Source organism: Stegodyphus dumicola, chromosome 10, assembly GCF_044657685.1.
Source record: "Stegodyphus dumicola isolate Sdum_Otavi_A_Nest chromosome 10, ASM4465768v1".
NCBI lineage: Eukaryota > Metazoa > Arthropoda > Arachnida > Araneae > Eresidae > Stegodyphus > Stegodyphus dumicola.
Window position 1 is genome coordinate 47184630 of NC_140777.1, and position 13599 is coordinate 47198228.

Consider the following 13599-nt stretch of genomic DNA (forward strand, 5'->3'; position numbering starts at 1 on the left):
AAATTTACATTCGAAAGCGCAACAAAGCCAAGGACTTAGTTACTCCATACACAGTGACAGCTCGGTTGGAGAAATGCGAGAACTCTTTGAAACTATATACTCTTACAATAAAGGATACTCGATGAAGGACACGGCATAAAGGCATACACAAGGATACTATATAAAGGGAAATAAAGGAGATTTGCTTTGAGAATTTCAAGGAGCCATACTCCAAGAATTCAACAAATTCACGATCCTAGTACTACTTTTTGCTGTCCATGCTTACTTTTGCCTCTATAAAACTCATACATGCATAAAATATTTTACAAACAGAAGAGAATTTTACTCCACTGAACTTTGGGGAAATTATAACTTTTTTAACATGAAAAGAAAGGTAAAGTAATAATCCTAAAAACACTAAGATATCTAATAAAAGACACAAATTAATTATTACGGAGTAAAAAAATAATTTCTTTATTTAAGAAGAGAAATTCAATAGAGTAAGGCCGTTTTTAATTAAAAACTTCCTTTTAAGAACGTTCATAAAATACTGTAAGACTTTTATTAATAATTACTCTTTTCAGAAGCACAAAGTCTAAGCAAAAATGTATAAAGAGTGTGGAATGTCATGCCCCCTACCGCAAAGAAAAAAGGAACTGACGCTAGAAAAAATGTGCATTTGTATTTCAGTATTCAACTTTGATTGAAATTAATATGTGAATATTTAATGCACTTTGAATGATGCTTTCAGAGTAATTAGGAAACTCATTACATTTGTAAAAGCAGAAGACTGATGAATAACTATGATTTAAGCAATGCATTATAAATTTTAATTTCATTTCATTCGTTTAAAATATCTACGTATATTTGCTATATTATTTCAAGCTCGGGGGTTTTAATAATTTTAATCGAATATATTAATTCTGAAGGTTTGAGTAAAGCTAATGGGATGAATATTTTATACAAATGCTGTGAAACATACTCCTAAAGACCTGAGATAAATGTTATCCATAAAGACATGAGATTTGAGAAAAATGACAAGGAGAGATCTACTAAATGCGAAGGATAAAAATACAATATAATTAAAACTTACGCAAAGTTATGTATTAACACCGAGAAATATATTTAATGTAAATAAAATTTTGACAAGTTAGATTTTTGTGTCAAAGTTAGTTTTTAAATCTGAATATTCAGCGCATAATTAATACAATTAGTATAATTAAAATTTAACCGAACAGTGAATATTCTGATTAAAAAATATTTACGTATTTTTAAATGAATAAATCGACAATCGCGAGTAATACTTCTCATCACTTGCCGTCCAGACGGTATAGTGGTTAGGGGAGCTTACTGCGGTACCACAGGCCGGGGTTCGAATCCTAGAGAAGGCACAGATGCTTGTAAATGTGTAGCGTCTCAACGGCATGAAGGTACGCCAAATATATGACGAGCCGGAAATCCTCTAGTGTGGTTCGGTTGTAGGGGAGATCCGCAGATCCCTCGGGGTGCTCTTCCTCAGAACGTAGAAGTCCAACCTCCTTGAGGCTCTGGCACCCATTCTTCCATTAAATTACAAGGACAAGACAAAAACAACATAATTTTTTTTTTCCGTACAAGCAATTGTGCCAACCTTTAAAAGCTGTTCCGTTTCTTCTGGGATGGATTGCGATTTTTTAAATTCTTTTACTTTCGTATTCTACTTACTTCGTTTTATTTTTTTTTTTTTGGGGTGGGAGTTAAAAGCAGGGAGTTTGTCTTTATTTGAATGTTAACATTAGACGAATGAAAGCCAAGCGCATATCTGAAATGCGTCTTTTTTTGGCTAACCTTTTTTCCCGGCCGAAAGTCTCGAGACAACGTTTGCTAGTCTCGTGTTAATTTTTATAGCATTTCCCAACATGCGTTTGTTGATTTTCTGAGAAATCAGTCAGAAACAATCCCTTATTTCCAGACATGTGTGGTATTTTGCTAAAAATTGCGAATATTGAAATTCTCAAGAAAAGGTACTTGACGAAAGATGGGCGAGAAATGTAATGCTAATAAACCCACAGAGTGGTAATCTTTTGCAAGCTAGGAAAGAAAAATTTAAAATTAAAATCAAAACCCGATATGTCACTTACAGAGATTAATTAATATTTAAAGAGCCCTTTTTAAAGAAAGAAAAAAAGGAAAAATCTAAACTGTTTATTTTTCGCTAATTAAGAAAGGATTTAAGTAGTCATATGTCAGTCATCACATTAAACTCACTCCAGCACATTTTAAATAACAGTAATAAAAATACGAATTAATTTTTTCTTTTCTGCTTACAAAACGGGGCTTTATTTTGATAGCAAACTCAATATTTCACATTTTAATAATTTAAGAAATTTGCATCTCTTTAAGATTTTCTTAAAGTTTGACAGCTATTCCATATTCAGAGATAATATAACGTCTTATTACTGACGGCACAATGAATTCCTCTAGGAATATGAATTATTTTTTAGTCACTAAATTTTATCAACTCTTATGAATTATATTATTTTTATTTTAAAGAATACATTTTTGTTTCATCTTTGAAAGTTTTGTAAATAAGCTATTGAAAGCGTTATTAGCATTTCAAAGTGTATCTAGTTTTTTTTTTTAAATTTATTACTAGAATATTTGAAAGACGTCATTCTAGTGATGTCAGGAGCAACATTTTACTTAGCAGCCACTTGAACAGTGCTTTATTTCCTCGCATAATTTATCCCCTAGCCTTTTAGCGCCAAGCCCTGAAAATTAAAAATAATTATTCGCGTAACTATCTCCTTTCTCCAAGCATTCAGAGAACAAGCTCGCCTAAATTTAAAAATGGATTAATTCACCTTCTAATTATTTATGAAGGATTTGAGGCCTAAGGAGTAGCGGAGACAACAAAAGAACGAGGGAGATTCCAATTATAGGGAAGTAGAAATGAAGAAAACTTATTAGGCATTGTATTGTTAATCTTACTTTGTGATGCTAATACTTTAATGTTAATAGTACAGTGTTTTTTGGAATGTTGGTTTATTTTAAAAAAGTTATATTGTGATAGTTACCTGTAATTTACCCATTACTACTTTTCATCTGCTATGTTCTTATTGTGTGTCCATAAGTCAGATTTAAAACTGATTAAAATACTTCGTTAGTTTTGAAATAGTAAGGAATGGAAGATTTGAAAGATAAATATAAATTACGCACATTTGTTTCGCAGTCTGTATTAAAGACAAAACGGCATTTAGATAGCAGAACACATTAATCTTTTCAAAATGTTTTGTGTGTTGCATCGAATTTGCATAATTTGTGGCTATATTTCAGATAAAATTTGCTCATTTTTACTGTAAAAAATATATTGCGTTTATTTTTCTCTAACTATTTAGAAAAAACTAGAAGTCTTTTTAAGTGAAATATGTGTTGTTTTGGACTAAGAAAAGCGACCTGCTTTAATCCAACCAGAACTGTAGAAAATTCTAACTGTTATTTTTAGTTCCTACCAAGACTCTGCTTAGATAGTTTAGGAAGCTAGATACAGGTGCAGATAGAAATGGGCGAAACATCTAAATTTCACCATTGGTCGTAGTGGTGTATTGCCACCGCACTAACTAGGCAACTTCGTACCAGTATGGAAGGGAAACATCCCGGGTCCGAGGGTCTCCCATCCTTTCTTCCGTACTACCAAACCATTCAATAGTACTTTCGCCTAGCCGGTATTTTAAATGCCCCCAAGCTGCCCGAAAACCGTATGGATTTAAAAATCTATGCTTTCCCATGATTCCATCTGTACTCAACGATACGGCCGTAGATACAGAAATCTTTCAAGGGCATGCCGTGCTTGCTTTTCTGAATTTCCTGCGGGAAAAAAAAGGTTTATGAAAAGTCATAAAACAAGGATTCTGAACAAGGAGGATATTCCTCCCTAGAAGGATTTCATAGTCTCAGGCAGAATATGTGGTCAATATTTTATTTATCTGATAAATGTTCAGTTTTAGTTTATGAATATGAAAAACAACTTTAATTCAAGTTTGGGAATTTATCATAATTTTTTTATACTTTTCTTGTTTAATTAAAAAAAAAATAAAATAATAATAATCTAAAATTTAAATAAATGTATATATATTTTGGGCTTTACTGATGGAATGCCTTTGGTTAAAAAAATAATAATAGTAATAAAAAAAAAACTATTTGAACCAAGAGGAAGAGCAACAAACAGAAAAGCCTTAGGATATGACCTCACTGCAATGGTTACGTTGCACCATCTGTCGATACTCAACACCAGATTATGTAATAGTTCTTAGGGGTAAGAGTTCCATTCTTCAAGGAGCATCTTCTTCAGTTGTTTGGTGTTTTCAGGATGGTAAGATTTTGTGCCTCCCTAAAGTATACAATATATGCTTAATGGGATTTAAATCAGTGAAGTACGCTGACCAATCTATTCTGTAGATATCTTCATTTTTCAGGGGTTCCTCAACAGCATGAGCCCTGTGTGACCGTACACTATAATCCATAAAATCAGAGACCAATGGCAGTCCCGAAAAGACACACGTGGGAAAGGATAACATCATCACAGTAATGATTTCTGGTAAGCCGAAGATGTGGCTCACCTCCTTCAGTTCATCACTATGCCTCCGCATACAAACACTTCAGGACCACACCAGGGCCTCTTATCCTGATGTTAGTGGGATGAAAGAGTGCTCCTAATTTTCTCCTGACAAACGGCTCCAAGAACCGTTTGCATATGGCAGCATATGGCAAGCAACATATGGCTGCATTCTGACAAACAGCTCCAAGAACCGTTTGTCAGATTGAAACGATTCTCAACGGTAAAGAAGGCGTGACTCCATTGATGAAATGTCCAGTATTTGTGTTCTCTGCGTCAATGTAAACGGTGCCGCCGTCAATAGTATACAGCGTTTAGGTTACTTTTAAATAGGTTACTTTTATGAAGTCGCCTGATTACAGCAATGCGGTTGTCGTGCGCAACTACTGAGAAATGTTGCCCTTTGCCTGATTTCGATCTCTTTTTGTCTGCAAGGCGATATATCAGTCATCAATCACCGTTGTTTTCTTAGTCGACCACCAGGAACTTACAGCTGTAACTGCCATTTGGAAGGCTTTATAGGGTCTTGAAGCAATATTTTTATTAATCCAAAACGCTTGGACGACAGATGTTAAAGTGCGCCCCTCCTGAAACTTGCTGATCATTCTACCATGTGTAAAAGACTCCCGATGTTTTCTTATAGCCGTACTGCACATACAGTCCATGTCATAATGCTGATATTTGCATATGCATCATCTTTCTGCTGAGTTAGCGTTTCATGGTACTAATCGCAAAAAAGCCGCTTATAAAAATTTCATGGCTGTATGTTGAAAAATGAATTTGCTGCTTAAATTTTGAACAGTCATGGATTTATGGAAACATTATTTGTAATAAAATGTTTTTTTTAAACATGTCTCATTTAATCTTTTTAAACATCTCTCGTAAGAATATGTAAAACATACACTATTTTTTTTAAAATTTATTTCACATAAGGTTTGTTTTGAAAAAAAAAAAAAAAAAAAAAAAAAAAAAAAAAAAACAACAATAAGTCCAGTAATTATGCATACGTACCTGTTAACAGATTTGGAATGCTTTGAGGTATCTAGCTTTTTGTGCATTCGAAGTTCTGATTTGACTGTCATAACTAACATTATCTGCAGCTATCGAAAGAAAGAACACAGCTTGAAACAAATGAAGTGGTTTAAGAAAGCAATGAAATGAAAGTTTTATTGCTAACAACTTTTCGTGTTTTAGGAGGGATTAAGAAACTTCAACTTAAACAAATTGTTAACTGAGCAGATTTTTAATTTGTTAACCGAGAAAATTTAATGTGTTTTAAAACAGAAAAGTTATTCAATATAAAGTAAATAATTAAGTTATGGTGCTACTGTTTTATATATTTGGGGAATCTGTGGGAGCCATCTACGAAAGATTTAGCTAAAATCACTCGCAGCAAGACAGTTCACTATTTTTAATGTGATCGACTCAGCCCTAAAGCCACGGGTTCAAAGTTTACGAGTTATATCCTCTGCCAAGCAGCATCAGTCAAAAAGAACAGCGATCTTCACAGATGCGTTCTCTATTGGAAAAAATAATAATTAAAGTATCTAAAAGAAGCAAACAGCAATTAGTTCACAATATTTAATTAGGGATGGAGCCACAAGATGGCACGGTTTAAAGAAACAATTTGCTGCGACAACGCAGGCAAACATCGCCGCACATTTCTTTATCTTGTACAACCTCCCACATTATTTACTTATTTTTGAATGTTATTACGTTTCAAATCAAAGCAGATATTGTATTTTAAACTAAAATTTGACTTTGTCTTGTAGGGAAATATGAACTTTAAATATTAAGCGTGTAGTCAACCATACTTTTCTTTTACATATATATATATATATATATATATATATATATATATATATATATATATATATTACCACAGTTATTATAATCACAGATGCAGAATAAGCATAAAAATAATTTGTTTGCATCTGAATCCACCAGCTGCAAAGCAAAACAAAGCAAGAGTTAAAATATAAAGCTGTAGTTTCCAAATTACTGTTAAAAAAAGGACAAAATTAGGAGATAATATAATCAATTAATCAATACGGTTTAGGAAATAAATTATATATATATATATATCAGTTTCCTTTCTGAATTTCTTACAACTGTTAAAGTACTGTTATGAAAGAAATATTAAATATCAAATTAAGTTAAAATTCTGCCTCAGTAAACAGAAATCAACTACTATTATAACACTGCTATTTAATCGTATTGAAATATAATGTTAAATATAAATGAAAATACATACCACAGTTATTATAATCACAGATGCAGAATAAGCATAAAAATAATTTGTTTGCATCTGAATCCACCAGCTGCAAAGCAAAACAAAGCAAGAGTTAAAATATAAAGCTGTAGTTTCCAAATTACTGTTAAAAAAAGGACAAAATTTTTTGACAATACCTGTTTAGTTTGAATCCTTCTGGTACTTGCGCTGCCAGGGTCGCTCCGACAACAATCATTGGGATTGCTAGATTTGAAATATACGTATTAAAATCAATAATAATCAAATATTTGTTTTGAAACATATTCCTGTAAAAAGTAATTCAAAGTGTAATTTAAACAGACGTTTTTATTTACATGAAGCTGATAACGCTTTAGTTCTAGGAAAATTTTATAACATGCTGAGTATGAACATGATCAAATAGCCATGCCGAGTTTCCTAACAACACACTGCCTGATTGAGGGTACCAGCAAACAATTAATCAGGTATATAGATACAAGTCGTTTTGTTTATTTGATTACATCAAAGCACGTTAGGGCTATTTACATAAGGGGAAGGATGCCTTCGTAGAGGACTTTCTAAAGGAAACTGACTCGTATCCACGACACATAGGAAGAAAACCACGAAAATGTCCATGCAACCAGCCCGTTCGCCTGGAATCGAACCCAGATCGAACTAACAGTGTACGCAGGTGCAGGGGAACTGGACACCAGAATTTCACACATTGACCATACAGGTCTAACTGTATAGCTCCACTCGAATTTTTTTGTACAACAAATATTTTTTTGAACACTTCGGAAGACAATCTGAGCATTTCCTACCATCATAAATCTTGAGAGGACCTTCGGCTCTTCAGTATTTTAAGTGGTCTCATGCCATATAGAAACGCTATGCTTACAAATGTACATGGTGTGTCGGGGATGTAGAACCAGAAATCCCTCTTTCTTAGCAATTCTAAGCTTTTAAAGCAGCTACAGAGGTCTGTATAGTAGTAACCAAAGGTACAGGTTGGCGCAAGAAATGCCATATAGTACAATTCAAACATTCTACAAAATTTTTAATATACATTGAATAGTAAAAACACATTTTATGGAGCTTTTATTTATGGAAAAGCTGGTAGATGTGAGGAGAAGTTAATATTGAACTCTAATTTGCCGCGACACAGCAGCTTGCAACAGTTAGTTGGTAGATAATAGATAGGTCGAATAGAAGATGTAAGTTATAACGTGGTTTTTTTTAAAAATATTTTTAAAATTTTTTTTTAGCAGAAATAAAAAGTTTGGTGGCGATGACGTTTTGGTACGCACTTTGGCAGAAGATGGGCTCCTTGCAAACATATCGTTCACAATGGCGCCTATCAAGCAACCGCATACCCGAAAGCAGAAAAGTAGTTCGCGTGTCTTTGGCACAAAAGTTCCAGCAAATCCACAAGAAGGATAAACGCTGAGTCGTACAGTTATGCGTGCAGTTTCAGAAAACGTGTGTCGGAGGTTGTAACAGATACAAAGGTTCGCTTGGAAGAGGCTTGTGAAATAAAATGGTAGATACATTCTGCACTAAATCCACTTTCCTTGTTTAGATAATCAGCTATGCTTTCAATTTGTAATATTTTGGTGTGTACTAAGCAAAACAAACGGTATGACATTTCGTGTGCCATTCTGTATACTCAAAGAGAGAAATACTTGAGCAGATCTGTTCCAGCATACAATCCGCGAAAGAAACAAGACAACTAAAAGAAATTTTTTCGGCTAGACCAGGTAACACAAGAAGAAGAGGAAGACCTAGACTTCGAAGGATAGATGCTGTAGAGGAGGGTTGTTTAGTCCATAAAACTAAGAATTGAAGGAGTTTGGCTGCAAGTAGAGGTGGCGGGAAACCTCTAGTTCAGAAGGCCTTAGCCCACCCTGTGCCGTCGCACCATACATGATGATCCCACAGAAAGAGTGATTAGCATTTTCACATTTCACATCTCCCCAAAGATGCCATGTTAATAGCAACCTTAATTAAAATAAACATTAAAAATTATTTACATTTGTATTAGCTTTTTATATCCGGGATTCGCTATAAGCAGGGTTCTACATAATAGGGTATGTCTGTATAACCTTTAATATCGACAAATATAACAATAGAAAGCGTGAGTAAAGTGAAATTAACTCTGGGCATATTAAACATTGTAATTAACTTAACTCTTTAAGTTACAAATCTCAATATAATCAGTAAGGTAACATAAGTTTTAAATTTTACAGCAGGATCGATACTGGCCCCCTGGGACGATGCAATTTTAAACAGAGTAAGTTATGATAAGAGGTCGATTGCCGAATATGCATAGGCTATTGCGGTCGGCATGATGAAGGTCCCGCTGACTTCAAAAAATATTACTTGTATTTTAAAAACTGGTAATTTATTTCAGTTATTGGTACAACACTACCTTGTTCTCTGAAATAAAGCTATATCCCGTAATAAGAAAGAAATCATATAAAATAAATATAAGGGAAAAAATAGACAAAAATTATTTAATATATTTTAAAAATGAATAATATTTTTTAAATATGCAATTTTTTTATGCAAAACACAGCATGAAAGAGTAAACGCAGGAACACAAGAAAACACAACGAAAAATAAACGAAGAACAACAACACTTTTAAGATACTTTGTTATACACAAACCGTTTGCAAAATTTAGATAATGTTAATGTTCGTTTTCAAGACATTGAATATTTATATGTGCCACCGTGGCTCATAGAACCGCTGAACTGCGACACATCTGAATTAACTTAAACTGAACTTTTGCGCCTTTAAAATCTGTGATTTTGTTTCTGAAAACTTGTTTCTGTTTGTAAAATTAAAAGTAATAACAACACACACACAAAAATCTTATAGCTTTCAGATTTTATATTACGTTTAAAGGGGGCATTTTTAACGTTTTGTGTGTTACCGTTATTTATTAAATATTGTTACGGACTTTTACAAATATTGTTACGGATTTAATATTCTTCACACTGAAACCATAAAATTCAGTTCAACAGCAATATCACGAAATAGTTAAAAGAGCATATCTTTAGAATTTCCGATACAAAGTCTCGCGCTGGAGATAAAAATGTTTTTTTTCCCGTACAGTGTTGCCATTGGAGGCTTTGAAACCGTTGAGTTTCTTAATCAAAAACTGATAAATGTTTTACAGAATATAAATAGATAATAAAACAAATTCCGAATTCCAAATTTCGCTTCCAGATGCCCATATTCGGGTGGAGACCTTTATTTATTAAATATCATGTTCTTCGCATTTAAACCATAAAATTCAGTTCAAGAGCAATATCACAAAATAATCTTCAGAATTTCCGATACACAGATTCACGTGTTGGAGATAAAAATGTTTTTTTCTGTACACCGTTGCTACTGTTCGCTTTGAAATCCTTGAGTTTGTTAATTAAAAATTCTTCCTTCTTTTAAGTTTTACAAAATACGAAACCGATAATAAAACAAATTCCAAATTTCAAATTCGGGCCTGCAGATGCCTATATTCGCACGAAGATTACGTTATTCAAAATTGGATGGCTGTAGGTACCGTCGTTTTATCACAATGCGAGAAACATACATACATTTATTCAGATTCTACATTATTTAATTTCCTTTAAATATAATACAGGGTTCTAATGTTTAGTGGAAACAATTTAAAAAGTGATTGGCCATTTCTAGTGAATCAAGGCAAAATGCAAAAACGAAATTCATAGCCCTTCTAGGCAAATTTTCCCGTTAGGCTAAAAATAATAAAACGTAATCTAATAAATTATTAATTTTATAAAACTTTTGTTCACATTCTTAGTCTAATTGTCATCTTTAAGTTATGTCCGATTATTTGTGTTATGATTATGTTATATGCTGTATATTAAAAAGGAAAATGTTAGGGAGTAAAACTATTCCTTTAAAAAGGGTCGGTGCAAGAAAAGTGTTGGGAATTCCTCTTTGAAAATATGGTGCAAGAAAAATGTCTGCAACTTTTCTTTGAAAGTATCAGATAATGTTTACTGATTTAAATATATAACTCTGCTAATATATACATACATTTCAGTATTGGTGACCAAATTGATAAAACACATTTAAAATCGGAATATAGCCCACGAATTCAGATTTATTTGAATTGCATGATTTAATAGGCTTAAAAGAAATATTTAAAGAAATGCTAATGAATGATTTGCTGAAAACAAGAGCGTCAGCAATCTTATATGTCATGAATAAAAAGACACTTTGAAGTATGCTCCTCAGTTTCATTTATGAAAGTTGTAAAACCTTTTAATCATTTGCAATTACTATTCCATAACAATGCAGTTAAAATGCCATTTTGAAACTAAACGATTGACTTATCAGGAAATCAAATATTGCGCACAGAACATTTTAAACACTAAGTAGTCTCTCCAGGATTACCTATGAAAAAAGAGCCAATAATTACTCTTACCATTTTTTACATTTTCTAGAAAATTGATATCAATCAGCGTAGAATAATTAATTAAAAAATCTTGGCAAGTTAATGATAAAAGAAATTATGAAAAGGTAAAAAAAACGAAACGATTTAACAACATTGATTTTTAAATAAAATGAGTGTTTGCTCCTCTGTTATTAGAAGACTAATAAATAAATAAATAAAATGTTACTTTTATATTGCAGCAAATTAAAACAAAAAAAATATCATAATGATTGGCAGAGATCATTAGGATTCATTAAAGAAATTAAATTGCATTAGCTTTTATTAACATAATACATAACAAAAAAAAGTCAAGGCTTCTACGAAATTAATTGCTTTAGCGTTTGATAATAAATTTATTCTAGGACTGGCGCCATAAAATATAAGATTTGAAGTTAGTGATCAATATTTATTTCAGTCTCTTAAAAATAATTTTCTCGGATAGAAAGCATTTATGTGAACTTTTCTTCCAACGTTGAAGCATTGTTCATAGTTACATTCATGAAACCAGTTTAAGATTCACAAAGAATTTTCATTTATTGCGGCAACAGACATATGGTCATCACAATATTGAAATTTTAACCATGGGCGTAAGAAAAACACCACACGAAGGTGAGTATGCAACTTGTACAACAGCATTTGATTAATTTTTGGCCAGAAATTCACAAACAAAAAGAGCATTGTGAACTGGTCTGTTAACCTTGTGGGAATTTATTTAATTTACTTAACAGTTATTTTATTTTGAAGAAGCCTTTCCTATCGCTCTTGCTTTTAACTTACGCCTTCTAGCCAGAATGTAAACAATCTAACGCGCATGTATTCAAATGTGGTAGCAAGAAATTACTACTTAAGAGAAGGGTTTGGGAGATAAATTCAGAGCGTGTTCTGTCTATTTGAAAGTTACTTGCCATTAGGCCTCTTTGCGCCAACATTTACGAGTTAGACACAGCCTGCGCGTTAATTAACATGTGAAGCCATTGGGTAAGTTAACTTTCATTTAGTTTTAAGTAAGTCGCTACCTTTTTGAGCTAAGCCAAAAGTGCGCTTACAAAAGCTTATAAGCACTAGTAGTTGCCATCTGTGAACTTTGAGTTAATAGAGGGTTCTTAACACCCTTCTCCTGATTTCGTCGTACTTCCAGACTTAACAAAAATTCGCTTAAGTAGTCTTCTAACGTCTAACTTAGGTTATGACACCAAACCATACGAGACGTTATAACTAGGATTAACTAAGCACATGATACTAGTTATTGGCGTATGATTCACTCAATAAAATTTGATAATGACATAATGATGGGAAGAAGAATAGTGCACACTTGGCACCTACATAATGTTATCATAAGCTTGCAACCAGCAATGCCTGGAATAGATACCGGCACACCATCGGCTCCGGCATAAGATTGACATTACAGAGAATCGACATGTCCTAAAATCGACATCGGCATGCAGTCGGTTTAACATAGCTCTGTATTGCTATTTATAGCAACACAAAAAGAAAAACGATTTCTCCTGAAAAATTCTATGAACTTTTATTTCGTTAGAAAACTGAAAAGTATGCAATTTAGCAAGATTTTTGATTCAAATTTGTGCATAAAAGCTAGGGGAAAACTTGGTAATATTATCTTCTGAAGGAGGGCTATAATATCCCTTATTCTTCTTTTGCTACATTCCGTCTTTTGACTGGACAAGATAGCTTCAGTGTTCACCTTTTTTATATTAGGCCTTAAAACGTTTCCAGTGTGTTTTCTTTGTGCTTTTGGACAACCTATGGCAAAGAAAAATTAAGCATGTTCTCTGCATATAATAATTTTAATTGCGTCAACTTAAAATACTGGGAAGATGGCTAATGAATTAAGTTCCCAAAGACAGGCATTTATAAATAATAAAAATAATTGGCAATATCGCGCAAGGAACGAATTTTACCGAATTACGATCTCGATTTCTCGCGAAGTTTCGACAAGGGCATGGGAATGAAATCCGTTTCCCTAATATGCTTCGTAGCATATCCCTTCATTATCAATGATTAATCTCAAATGTTAGAAATGCTTAGTAATCATATCAGTTCTTTTACAGAAATGAAACAAGTGTAATATTCCCAAAGGCATGTCTTTTGCTTTCAGATCTGCTTAAAGACTCGATTACCTGATCTGGGTTCAATGGGTTATAATCTAGGTTATTCACTGTTAACTAATTTGAGAATAACCCACCTAAACGATTGTTCGGAACAAGCCATTTATCTGAACAATTATTTTTTATGTTTGAAACCCTCCAAACAGCCACGGTTTCGGCTCCCGAACCCTAAAATTCCCCCAAAGGCCATGAAAAATGGCATTTTCTTT

General features: G+C 33.0%; 1 protein-coding gene across 2 annotated transcripts in view; it reads right to left on the reverse strand.

The window, feature by feature from the left end:
- LOC118187321 (uncharacterized) overlaps window positions 1-13599 on the reverse strand; it is a 1290260-nt gene that overhangs the window by 22211 nt on the left and 1254450 nt on the right. For both annotated transcript variants that reach the window (XM_085824924.1, XM_085824923.1), the window contains exons 25-27: window positions 6983-7049; window positions 6454-6520; window positions 5585-5673 (exon numbers count right to left, since the gene is read on the reverse strand). In XM_085824924.1, the coding sequence (XP_085681050.1) occupies window positions 5585-5673; window positions 6454-6520; window positions 6983-7049 (223 nt within the window). The remainder of the gene's footprint in view (window positions 1-5584; window positions 5674-6453; window positions 6521-6982; window positions 7050-13599) is intronic.